General features: G+C 39.1%; 1 protein-coding gene across 1 annotated transcript; it reads right to left on the minus strand.

Moving 5' to 3' along the window:
• Positions 1-1,074: 1,074 nt before the first annotated feature.
• erap2 (endoplasmic reticulum aminopeptidase 2) lies at positions 1,075-11,123 on the minus strand. Its single transcript, XM_036143639.1, has 22 exons — positions 10,938-11,123; positions 10,642-10,710; positions 9,010-9,361; positions 8,717-8,903; positions 8,470-8,639; positions 8,244-8,382; positions 8,023-8,157; positions 7,808-7,928; positions 7,577-7,731; positions 7,352-7,465; positions 7,134-7,265; positions 6,755-6,886; positions 4,595-4,663; positions 4,324-4,499; positions 4,146-4,225; positions 3,870-4,053; positions 3,633-3,789; positions 3,357-3,541; positions 2,225-2,386; positions 1,853-1,993; positions 1,552-1,633; positions 1,075-1,221 (listed from the first exon to the last, which is right to left on the minus strand). The coding sequence occupies exons 3-22, from the start codon at positions 9,177-9,179 to the stop codon at positions 1,075-1,077; spliced, it is 2,838 nt and encodes a 945-aa protein (XP_035999532.1). The 5' UTR covers positions 9,180-9,361; positions 10,642-10,710; positions 10,938-11,123.
• Between the last annotated feature and the right edge of the window lie 3,564 nt (positions 11,124-14,687).

Raw genomic sequence — 14,687 nt, forward strand, 5'->3', positions numbered from 1 at the left:
GGATCTCCTTAACGTCTAATATTGATAAAAACGCATTTAAAGGTTCAAAGAGCTCTATATTAGGGCAACAAGTTGTATGTATTTGGGGCTTTTAATCACGTTTGAAATCAGACGTTTAAATGCACGGTGTAAAACGACACACCTCCGTTTATCGTTGTCAGACATTTTGTCACACTTTGTTTTATATTATAAAAACAATGAACAAGAGGGGTTTTTGAGATTATTTTAATGTTTTTTATCCAAAACAATTGCAGTAAGATGGTACAAAGATTGAGCCATTTAGCTACACATTCAAGTGGTATGTGTGGAGGAGAGGCGTTCAAACCTAAGGACACTGCACCATGCCAAGCAGGGTGGCAGTAACCTCATGCTGTGACGTGTTCTCTGAAGGGATGCATTTCACAACAGGAACTGAATAATGCTGCAGGACAATCTACACATTTTTCAACTTCAAATCAAATCAACAACTTGATAGTTAAAAAAGGACAATGGTTTGGTTTTGAAACTGTTAAAACCAGGCCAACAACAAGCTCCTGGAATGGCCTTCCCAAGTCCAAAAGCAAATGACAACAAAAGGCGGTGGTAGAGGCACGGTTGTAATTGTAAACTCAAAATTGTGCACCCAAATTTTGTTTTTGAAACTCGTTGTTTGCTTCATTTCACCGCAAAAAATTGTAAAATAAAAGATCCATGATTGAATGGCTTGAGGACTGTACCTTTTTTATTGAACCCACAAGCATAGGCAGAAAGAACAGAGGTACTGTATGCTCAACTCAACTGCTGAGCTACAATAAATTGATTTACTGTCTGCTTGCTGATCTTAGCTTTTTCTGCGACACACAGACACACATTGAAAACAAAATGATTGTTATACAGTCTGCCATTTTTAATTAACTATTTTACTCTTAACAAAGAAAATCCCAGGCATTTATTATTTCCCATATTCAAAATTGTTTCATCATCTCAAACATCAACTTTTCCAAGGTGGCACATACAAAATCCTCAAAAACATTTGGAAAGTCTCCTTGGGAAAGAGTTTTTCCCTCCCGATGGTTTGCATGTTTCTGCTGTCTGTCATTTCACCTGATCATTCAGCCAGTTTCTCAGAGTTTCCAAGTTCCTCTGAACCCAGCGAATGTTTTTCTGTATATTGTCCAGGGCAAGCTGTGTTGCTCTAAGCTGAGAAGCCTGCTCTTTGATGGATTCGAAAAATAATTGCACCTGAGTGACAAGAAACATATAAAGATAAAATAATTAACTAAAGAAGTAGCTCCAAGTGGTCAAGTATCTGTTAAAGAATCACATTCAAAACAAGCTCAACAAGTATTAGCTAGGACCAGTTCAATTAACTGTTTTTTCCAACAGAATGCATTATTCAAAGTGGAATTTCTTTGTATCTGAAGTTGATGGGCAGCGCATTACCCTAGCATAACTCATGTTGAATAACCCCACCACGAGTTATTCAACATTTTGTTAAAATGTGCTCCATAATCACATGTCATCTTTGAAATAAACATAAAGGTATTAAAAATTATTAAAGTAATAATTTACCTCAGTGAGCTCCTCTGGAGATGAAAACTGTCCTGTGGTCCCAATAATCATGGTCCTGATGCAGGATGAGCCTAACTGGAACCTTTAAGAAAGAAAGGAGGATTGACAGGATTGAAATAAACTCCAATAAACTCCATATCTGCTCCAGCAGATGCAAATCTACAATCTTAAATCCATGCTGGAGGGTTAGGACAAGTTCATCAGAGAACCTTGATTGGCAAAAAATAGCTTTCAGAAAATACAATATGCATAAAGTGGCACCGTCATGGTATTGCATGTTATGAAAATGAGTCATACAGACTTTTCAACTAGTGTGTCCCAGTTCTGTTTGACAAAGTTCCAGGCCAGATAATATCCCTTCGGGTTACCAGCCACCATCCAAACGACATGAGACAGGTCCTGTGAGCGAATCACCTCCCCTTTCAGACCCATTGCCAGCAGTCTGCAATGTAAATACACACAAAGCACACTGCTGACTTAAATCTGCAGTATTTATGACACTAAGCATGTTATTGCTTAATCTTTCACCTGGGCTTAACCAACATTTGTGCAATATAAACCAACGGAAACATATTACAATATATAATATAAATATATAAATATAATATTTTTTTTTGCCACAAGATGGTAGCACCATCCATTTAAAAAAATCAGAAAAAGGGTTGTGCAGCACCTTTGCAGCTTGTCTGTGTCTTTGGTGGTTGCCAAAGCAAAGAGGATCTTTGTCTTCTGGGCTTCTGAGAGGGAAATCTTGTACGTGTTTAGGAGCGAGGTCCAGCCATGGTCATCTTGAGCTCCCACTGAGAAAACGGTCTCTGCCACATCAGTAGGCAAGCTATAGTAAAACCAAGCACAGACAATGACAAAACGACTCAATTACATATTAAAGTATATATGCCATTCTCTCACAGAACAGATACTACTTTTTAACACAGAGAATCAGCCAACCACATTGCATCCCCTCAATGCAATTAGCCATTTAAACATAGTGAAGACAGCTTAGTGAAGGTCAAACTGAGCATCAGAATGGGGCAGAAACAGGATTTAGTGTGCCATGGTTGTCAATGATAGAGAGGCAACAAATGCTCAAGTAGCCACTCCTTACAACCAAGATCTAAATGCCATCTGTGAACGCACAACAAATCGAACTAGGAAGCAGCTGATCTACATGAGCAGTGACCCCACCATGTGCAAATTCAGTCAGATAAGAGCAGGAAGCTGATGCTGCAATCTAAACAAAACTAGGCAATGGCAGCCTGGCCCGGTGAGTCTGGATTTCAGCTGCAGCATCTGGAAGGTAGGGTCAGAATTTGGCACGGACAACATAAAAGCATGGATGCATCAAGCCTTGGATCAACGTTCAGGCTGCTAGCAAAGGTGGTGTAATTGAATATTTTTGCAAAACCCCACAGCCAACTTGGATATTGTTGCTGATTTTATGCCTTTATGAACAAAGTGTTTCAATCCATTAAAGTGTGTCAATCCACTATAATCTCACAAAACTCAAATCCTCTCAAACTGGTTTGTTGAACATGACAGTGAGTTCACTATGCTTCGGTGGCCTCCAGAGTCGCCAGATCTCCCTCCCACAGTGCACCTTCTGGATGTGAGGGAACAGTGGATGTGCAACCCACAAATCCAGAGCAACTGTATGAAGCTGTAATGTCCATATGTACCAAAATCTCACCTTATTGAATACATGCTATTTTAGAATTAAAGCTGCTCTGAAAGCGCCATCAAGGCACATCTCCAAAAATTATTGCTGGGTGTAAAAATATATTTGTTATCATGTGAGTCAAACTGACTTCAATGTCCCATTGGAACGGAGCCAGTCTTGAAAGTGATGATTTGCACGCTCCAGACAGGGGGGGTATTCCAGGTGACAAGCCAGAGACAGGACCTCCGACCTCAGACGTCGCTCAGACACAGTGCCGCTGTCACTCCATGTCTGCTGGTCGATGATGGCCCTGAAAAACTTCAGGATGTATTTCTGCCCGGAGAAAGAGAAACAGCACGTCACATTCAGACAATGTCAAAATGAAATACATTTTAGGAAAACCTATAAGATGTAGCTCTCTTACTCCCAGTTCTTGTGTTAAAATTGGCTCATTTTTCTTTTCAATAATGTGGTAAAAGACCTTCAGATAACCAAGTCCTTGGAGGAGAGGCACTGTGTGTTTCTCAAGTTGTAGATAACCTATCAGGTCCAAGGCTTTATTAAGTGGGAGATGCCCCGCCCTTCACAAAGATAGAAAACAAAATCATTACTCTCTTTGCAGTCATTCAGATAAGTTTCTTGTGCAAACATTATAACTTACGTGACTAGCTGAACTGCATTGTGTATCAATTGAGTCCTGTCCTTGTAGCTCAGAGCAGTGTGATTTTCCCTCAGTAGTTTAGCCATCACATCCCAACCATCATCAGCATAATGAACCACATAATACCCGGTCATATCAGAGTTTATTTTCACCCAGTTGGCTTCTTCTCCAATGTGTATACTGTCTAAACAAAACAAAACAAACAAACTGTTGGATTATTGGAAAGTAAAGCTGAAAACAAGAGAACTTGATCCAGGGTTTTATTTCATCTCTTACCTGTAGGAGAAGTCATCAGATGTCTGTGGATGGTGCTGGAAGTATCAGTCTTGTATGTCAGAGGAATCTGCCATAGGAAACTATTCAAAAGGAAAGTGAATGAATCTCAAAATGTTTTCAATTACAAAATAAAATAAGTTTAAAAGGCACGATATATTACTAATACTGGTGAAGTTACCCTTTTTGCACAGCGGGCCACTGAGGATCAGAGGGAAGAATTGTCCTTAAGAACCTATCCTGTCTTAGCAGCAGTCGAGGGCCCTTTCTGGTCACAGTGACCAGAGGAATCCCTTTCTGTAAAGTCCAAGTGTTCATCATGGCTGTCAGGTTTAGGTGTTCCCCTGCAAACAGATACTGCAGAAGGACATTAACACTCAGTACCTGCAAACACAATCATGTAAATACTGCGACATCGGGAAGGTGAGAGAGGGTACAGATGTTTTACTCACTGCATTCTTGGAGGCCTGGTCACTGCTGTAACAGTGTTTTCCTGAGGTGAAGTCATCCTCTGAGCATGTCTGAAAAATAATATGGAAGATTTATCTTTTTTTAATCAAATACATCACTTTGGATGAGGTTCATTTGATTAAAATGGTCTGTGCCTTGCAAAACTATACATACATATGACACTTTTGTGTAATTCTGCAAACTTCAAAGTGTCTGCTAAAATTTTCTGTGAGAGACCAACACAAAGCAGTGATTCTATTTCTTATTCTTTTCATGCCTCAGTATAACTGTCAAAAATGGTATTTCGAGTGCTTTTACTTCAGACATTTTAAACAATTCACCTTCTAAAAATAAAACCTTCTAAAAGTAGTCTTTCCTAAAACAGTTTTCTTTTTTAATCACCAATTCTGCTCTACCAAAACCAGTTTTTCTTTTCATAAGTAAATACTTGAGTGTGGTTGTTGTGATATTGTGTTTACATCATGAATACACTCAAACCAGAGATTTCTTTTTTTTTTCAATAGTTTAAGTAGGTAAACTGTGTTTCTCTTCAAAAATATTGAAGTGTAAATGGTGGTAAATTATTTTTTTTTCTTTTATGCTCTTACACAACCCCACTGGCTGCAGGAATCTGCATTTTACAATTTCCTTTTAAACTGATTGAGAATTTGTTAATTCTAAAAAAAGCTAAAAAAAAATGGAACGGTTGCATCTTTTACTGTATTACATGCTAAATTCCGTTCATCCCTCTCCCAGTCTGCAGCTGAAATCGTCATACATGCCTTCATCACCTCCAGACTCGAGTACTGCAATAGCATCCTCTATGGACCTCTCCTTCAGTCATCTCCAAAAATTACAATACATACAGAACTCTGCTGCCTGCCTACACACCCATACCTGGTCCAGAGATCACACCACCCCTGTCCTCCAACAGCTTCACTGGCTCTTTGTCCAATAGCATAACCAGTACAAGCTTCTTCTCCTCATCTACAAGTCTCTTCATAATATGGCCCCTCCATATCTGAGTGACCTCCTGAAACCCCACCGCCCCTCCTGCTCCCTCCGCTCTGCAGACACCAACTTCCTCACACCCATCACCTACATCAAACACCAGACCTTAGGGGACCGAGCCTTTGCTACTGGGTAAAAATAAGGAAGGCTCTCTGTGTATGAATGAATTAATAAATGAAAAACTTGTCAGAATCATCAGTATTAAGGATAAAATGCAAACAATGAACAATGGATAGAAAGGAACTGCACATATCCCAATGTAAGCTGATGAACTGCGATGTAAAATGTTCAGTTCAGAAGATGGTTGTAGTATTATATCATAGGTGTATATGTGAGGGGATGCTGTATGTATGTGTGGTAGAGAGATCCATCCACGCACCCTTTCCATTCGCTTCAAAATTATGGATTAGGGTTGTAAACCAATTGTGCTTTGCTTTGTGCTGGTCTATCACACTGAAACCCAACAAAACACAATGAGGTTTGTTTGTGGTTGTAAAGTAACACAAGGTGACAAAAACTAAGGGCTAATAGTACTTTTGCAAAGCACTGTATGTTTAACTATTTATTCTAACTGAATAAAAAAAGCAACTCTGAGTAAAATGGAAACATAAATTAATGTCAGTGTTTGCAAATTATATTGACTGAATTTTTTTCTATTGTTGTCTGACGAAGATATTCTATGCAGATTCACACCAACAGTCACCAAAGACCAAGAGAAACTGGAAAAGTTGGAGGCATATTTTGTTCCAAAGCACACATTATCAGTGTTTTACACTTTTAAAAAAAGAATTCTGCACTTAAATACCATGTACAGATAATGGAATGTCAATGCAGGTAAAACACACTTAATCTAAACAAAGATTTCTTTAAAGCAACAAGTAAAAGTTAACAGCACCCTGGATCTGTGATAACTAACATACTGGTCTAACACAAAACATATATATTTAAGAAAATGAATAGGGAGTTTAAAATAAAATGATCAATCCACAGTTTGTTCATTATGTGGTAAAAAAGCTATTACAAAAACAGAATAAGAACATGTAATTTGCTTTATCTGAACTAGAAATGTGACAGATGCACTGGACAGCTCCATAAAACTCCCTCTGTATGAAAATGTTCCGTAGGAAAAAAGAAAAATAATAGTGTCTTACATTAGATAGACTGTCCCAAAGGTCCTGATTGTGGGCATTTCCGTAGCTGTACTTGCGGAGGTATCGCACTATCCCGCCCTGAAACACGTCTTCTGTCAGGAAGTGTCGCAGCATGTGCAGGATGCATGCTCCCTGGAAAAGTTTTAGATATCAACTATGCGATGTCATGAAGACTGTAAAATGTTATTTTGTAACATCATATATGTGATCAGGTTACTCACTCTGTTATTATGTTCAAATGATATGAACATTTGAACTCAAATAAGGTATATTAGTGCAACTACATTTGATGAAAATTCTACACTTTTGTTAATTTTGTGTTTGCTACATCCTCAATTCGAGGCTACGATCAATTGTTACCTAAACAGAAAGAGCATACCTTGTCATAGGAGACTGTGTCAAACATCTCTTCGATCTGAGTGGGGCTCTCTGCTGGGCTCGAGATAGGCCGAGAGGAGTTTAAAGAATCAAGACTAATTGCTGCAAAACATGTGTGCAGTAGATACTCCTCCTGCCAGAACAGGTTAGGTAACATGAAAATCAATCTTCCTTTTAGGGAATAATTGTGATATATTAGTCAGGGATTAAACAGTTTACCACTTTGAGAATAGGGTAGGTGGCCTCCACTGAAATATATTCCATGTATTTGGCAAATCCTTCATTCAGCCAGAGGTCGTTCCACCAATCCATGGTGACCAAGTTCCCAAACCACTGCAGGGCAAACCGAAGGATTTAAGCTCTTCATCCAAATCTAAGAAATCTAAACTAGAAAAACTAAACAATAATCCTAATGCACCATTGACTTTACTCGTATGCCCTCACCTGATGGGCAAGTTCATGACCAATGACCATTGTAACCCAGAGTTTATCAGAAATGGAGGATGTGAGGGGGTCATAGAGAAGGCTGGTCTCCCTGTAGGTGGTCAGGCCCCAGTTCTCCATTGCACCGACCTGGAAATCTGGGATGGCAATCAGATCTGGAAGAGAAAGAAATAACCAATAAATAAAAAATGGTAAAGTTTGGAAATAAGAAATAAAATATTTTTTTGTTACCTTGTTTGGGTAAAGGATAGCGAATGTTGAAGTACTCCTCGTAGAAGTCCAGCATTTTAACAGCAACCTCCAAAGCATAGTGGGTTTGCATCCACTTCTCAGGTGCAGCATAGATGGACACCTGCAGTGAAACCAGACCCGAACTGTTGAACCAGAATTCAAGGCTCGTAAAGTAACAGAAGCTAAAAAAGTGACACCAGGGTAGAAGGCCTTACCTTCACCCCAGACGATGTTGTTGCATTGACAGACTTAAAGTCACAAACGATGAAAGCTACGAGGTACGTGCTCATCGTCACACTCGGGGCGAAATGATCTTCAAGAAGGTCACCGCTCAGTTGTTTTGTTTTGATCTGAAGCCCAGAAGAACTGTGAAGACTTTTTTTTTCTTTGAAAGACTTTGAAAGCGTATGCAACGTTTCAAAGCTCCAGCACTCACCACAGGCATATTGGAGAGAGAAATGTACTCCGGGCTCCTCCTGATCCGCACAGAGAAGTTGGCTTTGAAGCTCGGCTCATCGAAACAAGGAAATGCCATTCGAGCGCTTGTGGGTTCAAAGTGAGTGGAAGCTAGGTTTCTGAAAAGAGATGGTTGCGCTGTTGCTGCAGAGTATGTGTTGGATCATTTTCCCAATGATGTTGGAAGACAGGAAACCTTCTCTCACCTGGTCTCTCCTTCACTGGTTCTGTAGCTGCTTTTGTAGAAGCCATAAAATCCCTCAGCTAGCGGTGCTTCAAACTCTACATACAGGAAATACTTATGCCCGCTGCTGAGAACCCTAGGAGAAAAAATGCCTATCTGCTCGTGCAAAGGGTTGTGAAGAACTGGAAGAACCTACAAAAGGAGAAAATTGTTAAGGAGATAAGTGACTGTAAAACAAAAAAGATAATCCCCTTTGTATGTCCAACTACCTGGTCAGATAGATGAGCAAGGTTATGGTCTAAAATTGTGGCCTTGGAGATTTGAAGACCCTTGCTGTGTAACACAACCCAGTTTGTATTGTTCTGGACGTCAATCTGGATCTGCACGGTGCCTGTGAAACTGAGAGTTGTGAGGTTGGGGTGCAGGAGAAGGTGGTAGTGAAGAGGAACAATGTACCTGAGACACAGAAACATGACAGTTAGTTAATCGGTGAGTCGAAATACAGATATTTCTCCTTTTTCCATGTGCTAGAAAATAGTCCTAGAAAATTAGCGGAGCATACCTCGGCAGACGGAGACGGCTCCAGGGGAAGGACAGGGTGCCATGTTCCAGGGGTGGTTGTTCTGTGGTAGGACTAGGCGGGCTTGTTACCTGCTGTGAATTCTGGGAGGGCTGAGACCCAACCATGCACACCTTGAACACCAGCAGCACTAAAAGCCTAACTGCAGTCATTGCAAAAGAAATGTCTGTCAGCAAAATTGATTAAAATGATGCCAACCCGTCTGAGATGCTGACTATTAGCACAGAACTCATTTATTCATATCTCGTACACTGGGGTCAAGCAGCAAGGACCTCCCAAACTCAATAGTTAATACAAATATATTGACTATTCCTCTGGGATTCCTTTTTTGAACCTGAAAGACATGAAAAGGGGAATAAAAAGTCAAAAAAAATCTCTTTAAAGATAATACATGCATGTATACATTCTTATTACAGGTGTCAAAGTAAGAAACCTGCCACCACCCAGGACTTCATACTATTCTAGCAGAATCTCATTGAACTGAATTTAGGACTGTCTGTACTCTTTGTTTTCCTTTCCAATAGAAACTTCCCCTGTCCCTGTGCTTTCTTAGCAGAGTTGTAGACAGATATATCAACCATTAACTTTGTGTACCCTTTATACTTCTACTCCATAGCAATTTTTTATCGCTCAGTGCTTTTGGTTTAGCTGTCTCTTTCCTGGACACAACAGATATATTGCCAGCATGAACTACTACTGCTACCATTAACCCTGTTTAGTCTCTCTCTCCCATAAAAACACCAGTGGCAAGTGGTTTCCATGTTTTTGTATCTTGTTCCTGTCTCTTTTACTCTCACCTAGTCACGGCGTCTTGCTTATACTTTATTCTGTTGGAGTGTTTTATTTTCCCTGTTTAACAGGAGTTGTTCCTCTCCACTGTCACTGTATGCTTGGTAAGGATTGCTTCATGATCTGGAACTGGACTGTTTCTAACTGGAGCTAAATGTGACTGAATATTAGAATAAATTTAATCTTTTTTATTGCATTTTACTTGCACTGATTTGTCTGGTCTTGTCTTGGGAATTTTTATTGCATCAAATTGCCACCACATTGATAAAACGAACAGAACATAATTGTGGTGCAATAAACATATTGCTATGGGATATCTAGTTTACTTTAGACCGCCGTGTAGCTGTGAAATAGATATCTAATGTGGGGCCTAAAAAAATAAAAAGACTAGATTATTCTCTTAGAGCAGGTGGAGAAAAACTGCTAAGAATAACTGGGCTGTGCGGAGCACCACATGCTCGGTTAATTCTGGCACACAGAGCTCAGCTAAAACTCAGACCACAGCAAATCTATTCCTTTAAGAGATTCAAACTTGTGAGCATAAACAAGACAGCCTTCATTATACGGGCAGAAAGCAAGAGGAGGACAGAGCTATAACGAGAAAAAAAAGGTGACAGCAGCTGCCGGAGCACAGCTACAGTTCAATTCAGGTTGCAGGAGTATTCTTAAAGCTGCACTGTGTCAAACTTAATATTTACAACAAACATTTACAGACTCTTGAGTTATCCACAGCCTAGATGCATTGTTAGAGATGAGCTGGAACTTAGCTCTGCTCAAACTGTGAGAGATTTTAAGAATTACCAAAAAAAAAAAAAAAAGCATTACCTCGATCACTTTAGCTTCATCATGCTTCCTTGATGCTCAGTTTCACTTTCTCTTTTAAGATGCCGCCCACTGAGGATTAAAAAAAATGCTTAAATGAGTTTGTAGGTGAGCGTGTAAGAGAGAGAGGAGAGATGGTGGAACTTTAGATTCCAGGATACAGGCAATAAGGTTTCCTTATGAGTTAATAGGAGATACATTTTGAGCAAAGTGTCTAAATTGATTTACATGTTGATATTTATCACTTTCCAGAACAATGTCTGTGTCTGTGTGTGCAGGTGTTGCTGATATTATCTCACCTCAGACGCAACAGCCATACGCAGGTGGGACTCCGGTTGTTTCAGTATTATTATTAATGCCCTCTCCTCATTTCCCTGAAGTTTTAATGAATCCTAACAGAGCTTCACATGTGTAACATGTCTCCCTTCCTCCCTCTGTGTGTCTGGGTGTTTGGGTTTGTGTGTGTATTGGCAGTGTGTAAGGGGTTGCCATTGTTAGTATAAGGTCACAACAATGAGACATGCCAATCTCCCACAATGCAACGCTCCTGGCAAAGCCCTCTTTTAATGCACTGACACACAAGGCATACCAACACTCACCAACTAACACACACACAAACACACACACGTACTGCAAGCACTGATCAGAGCTCCTAAAAGTCAGAGTAGTTGCAGGTTAGAAATGACTGAGCCACGCAGAGGATTCATTTATCTTCCGATTATATATCTATGGACAGGTAAGACCTTTGACCGTGCTCCTTATTTCGTTAAAAAAAATAGGCAAAATATATATTTTTGCATGGAAAAAAACTCATCCTTTACAGAAGTGCAAATGGATGTGTTGGTGCTTAATACATTTTTACCATATATTACTACCAGCAACATTTAGCAAATACAAAATTGAATTGTTTTATTTATCTAATTTTTTAGAAATAATGTTCGATGCATAGTTAAGCTTGAAGGTGTCACATTTCTCCAATTTTATAGTGCCTGCTTTGACTACTTGATCATTTTAGTATTGATTTTAAGGTGCATTTAATGACTTTTAGAATCAACAGTCTAAGTTGTGCAAATTTATCAGTTCTGTTTTTATTGTGCAATTTTTTTTCCTTTCTTGTTGCTACTTTCCCTTGGATTTTATTTTTACTTTAATCATTTATTTTGTTTTAAATTCTTGTGTTTTAATTATCTTTTTTTAGTGCTTACTGTTTTTATAGTACTTTATAAATGAAGTTAGCTTGGCTTGTAAATCATCCCAAAGTAAAACCAAAAAGCTGTGCTTAGGGAACATTTTCATGTTGTCGAGGAGACCATTAATGTTTTCAAAAGTGACTTGGGATTTATTCATTTAGTTTGGCTTTTAGCTTTAGTCATTTAAATACACATTCCTAATTCAACCTTGTCCTAGACTAATCATACCTGAAGTTTTAATGAACTTTTAGTTAATTGTGTATTCAATTTACACATTTGTATTTAACATTTATTTTCTTCTATTGCTTCATTGATTATTATCTTCACATTATCTTAACTGTCTTTTTGTTATTTTTGACACTGTTGTCAGGACCTTTCATAAAGCATCTCAGATTGTTATCCACCTCCAATGTTTCCGTCTTATGATGAACACAATTGTGTTTCCTTACTCCTTCAAGCAAACTTCACCACTGTTAAAGACACATTTTCATCATATATATTTTTTTTTGTTTAGCTCCTCATTTTCAGACTTTACCTGTTTTTATTACGTCTTGCTTTGCTCAACATATAAAGTTTGCTTGAATGATTCATTTTTTCTCATCTCTGCAACCAATGGACATTTTTTGAGTCCATCTGCCACTCAGTCTTGCGGTTTCTCCATCTTCCTGCTTTTGTTTTAGTTGACTTGTGAACATTTTGATGTGATCTTTTCCACTTTTCTTGTTTCAGGAGGGGTGGAGGGTCATGTGCTGGCTTCTCTGGCCCCACCGGTCCACCTCTCAGGCGAGAGGCTTGGCTGGACCCTGCTGGTCTGTGTAGTGAGCGACTTCAGGAGAGGGCACCTGGAGATCAGCTGGAGGTCCGCCTCTGATGAGGACTACATCAACGTCGCCCCATACAACGGTGCTGTAAGCAGGAAGCATCGTGGCCACAGTGCTGTGGCGATGATCACTGTGGTCACCAATAACTGGCCGTCATACACCTGCTCTGTGCGCCGCAGGAAACCCTCAAAGGCCACAAAAAGGCACTGCATTGCCTCAAAAGGTATTGCTGATCAGAGTTTATCCATCATAAATTTGGAGCAACAGCACTCTGAGTTAGCTTCCAAACATTTCTGTTATTTCTAAAGGTGAGGATGAAATGTCCAGCAATGAAGAAGAAAGAGAAGGTAAAACATCGTTGAAGGCCCTCAGTGAAAAATTGCCCGTTTTTAAGTGGATTCAACATGTTTATGTGTGGCTTGATCTACAGATGTTGCTGTGAGGACCAACATTGTGGTCGTGCTGTGTATGCGGCTTCTTCTAACGAAGATAATAGTCTTTGATGCACTGATGACTATTTATGTTGTTATTAAGTGGTAAGAGTGACTCATCAAACAGGACACTATGAGGTCTTTGATTACAAGTACTTCATGTTTAATAGAAAGGAATAGGAAATTTAATCAGTGAATTCAATAATGGCCTGACTCCTCGATTTCTCAGGCGAGATTGTACTCTGTTGTGTGAAAGAAGGTTTCAGCATACATGTATTTATTACTAATGTAGGCCTATTTTACACTGTGAAATCAAAACATCTAACACCAAACAGTTGCAGGTAATTTTGTCATTACATAGGTGACGTTAGTGGTGATTCAAGATGGCAGTACCCAAGGCAGGCTCCATGTATGACACTTAATCATTTTAACATTTGGATAGCTCCACTTCGTGACTTCATCTCATCATTTGTGATGAGACGGAGAAATCTCACCAAATAGGCAGATGCAAATTAAGGCAGAAAATTGTCATCTGTAGTTTCCCTTTCATATTATGGTTTAAAATTAAATTTGCCCTTTTATGTAAAATTTCAGCTGCTTGACACAACAATAGCCCGAACCCACTGTCTTTATTTAGTTACCCTCCTGAAACTGAACCCCTATATGCTGGGACAGTTTGGGATTTTATTGCTTCTAATAGGCCACTGTAACTGTCAAAGGTATAATGTGAACAGTATGACAAAAATATTAAAAACCTTCTCCTGAAAAGAGATTTTGTGGATTTGAGCCCTAATTGAAATCACTGATTGCATGACATTTTGAGGAGTAACTATTAGGTCACTGCAATAATTCAGCTGTTGCTGATTAACTATATTGATTTTTCTGAATACAGATGAAAAAACCTACCTAAACAGTCTAAAATCTTTGCATTTTTTATAGATATTTGAAAAGGAAGAGCTTTGGATACAGAGCATCATGCTGAAAAGAAACCGGAGCAACTGAAGCTTCTTCTTTTGTCAACTCGGAGAGGATTTCTACACCAAAAGATGAAGGGATTGCTCCCGTCCTTTATAGTTGACTTCATGAAGATGTCTTTTCAGTGAGTTTTTGGGGAAAGCTACAGGAACAACAGAAGTGAACCTCGAGAGTTTACTGTTCTGAATTAGTCGTGGCGCCTTTTTTCAGGTTTTTTTTTTTCTCACATCCCAGGTGTTGCTGACTGTGGCAGTTGAAAAGAGATCCTGTTTGTGAGGCCAAGTCTGATGGTATCTGATCAAAACGAAAACCTCACACAGGTGGATCAATGCTCGAAAATTTTGTTCACTTTTTAAGTCGTGAGGAGCTCCAGTGTTCAGTTTGAATAGAATAAATATAATAAAAAAAATAGATTAAAGAAATTAGCCAATAGAATGAAATGTAATTTCTGTTTAACTTTCCAACAGCTTAATTACCAAGGATTCACAGCATTTTTGTATTTTGTCTCTTCACACTTTAAAATTTTGTGATAGACCAGCATAAGGCACAGCATAATTGTGACATGAAAAGAGTTATACATGTTTTTTAATCCTTTTTTTGCACTTGGATGTCTGAAAGTTTGGTGCATTCCT

The sequence above is a fragment of the Fundulus heteroclitus genome, chromosome 12, assembly GCF_011125445.2.
Source record: "Fundulus heteroclitus isolate FHET01 chromosome 12, MU-UCD_Fhet_4.1, whole genome shotgun sequence".
In the NCBI taxonomy this organism is placed as follows: Eukaryota; Metazoa; Chordata; class Actinopteri; order Cyprinodontiformes; family Fundulidae; genus Fundulus; species Fundulus heteroclitus.

Excerpts from the sequence above, each read along its gene's own strand:
- erap2 (XM_036143639.1), bottom strand. The coding sequence starts at position 9,179 with ATGACTGCAGTTAGGCTTTTAGTGCTGCTGGTGTTCAAGGTGTGCATG. Across the intron at positions 4,054-4,145 it reads TCTGATGACTTCTCCTACAG|ACAGTATACACATTGGAGAA; the intron begins GTAAGAGATGAA and ends TGTTTTGTTTAG. Across the intron at positions 2,387-3,356 it reads CGTTCCAATGGGACATTGAA|CTTGCCTACTGATGTGGCAG; the intron begins GTCAGTTTGACT and ends GTTTTACTATAG.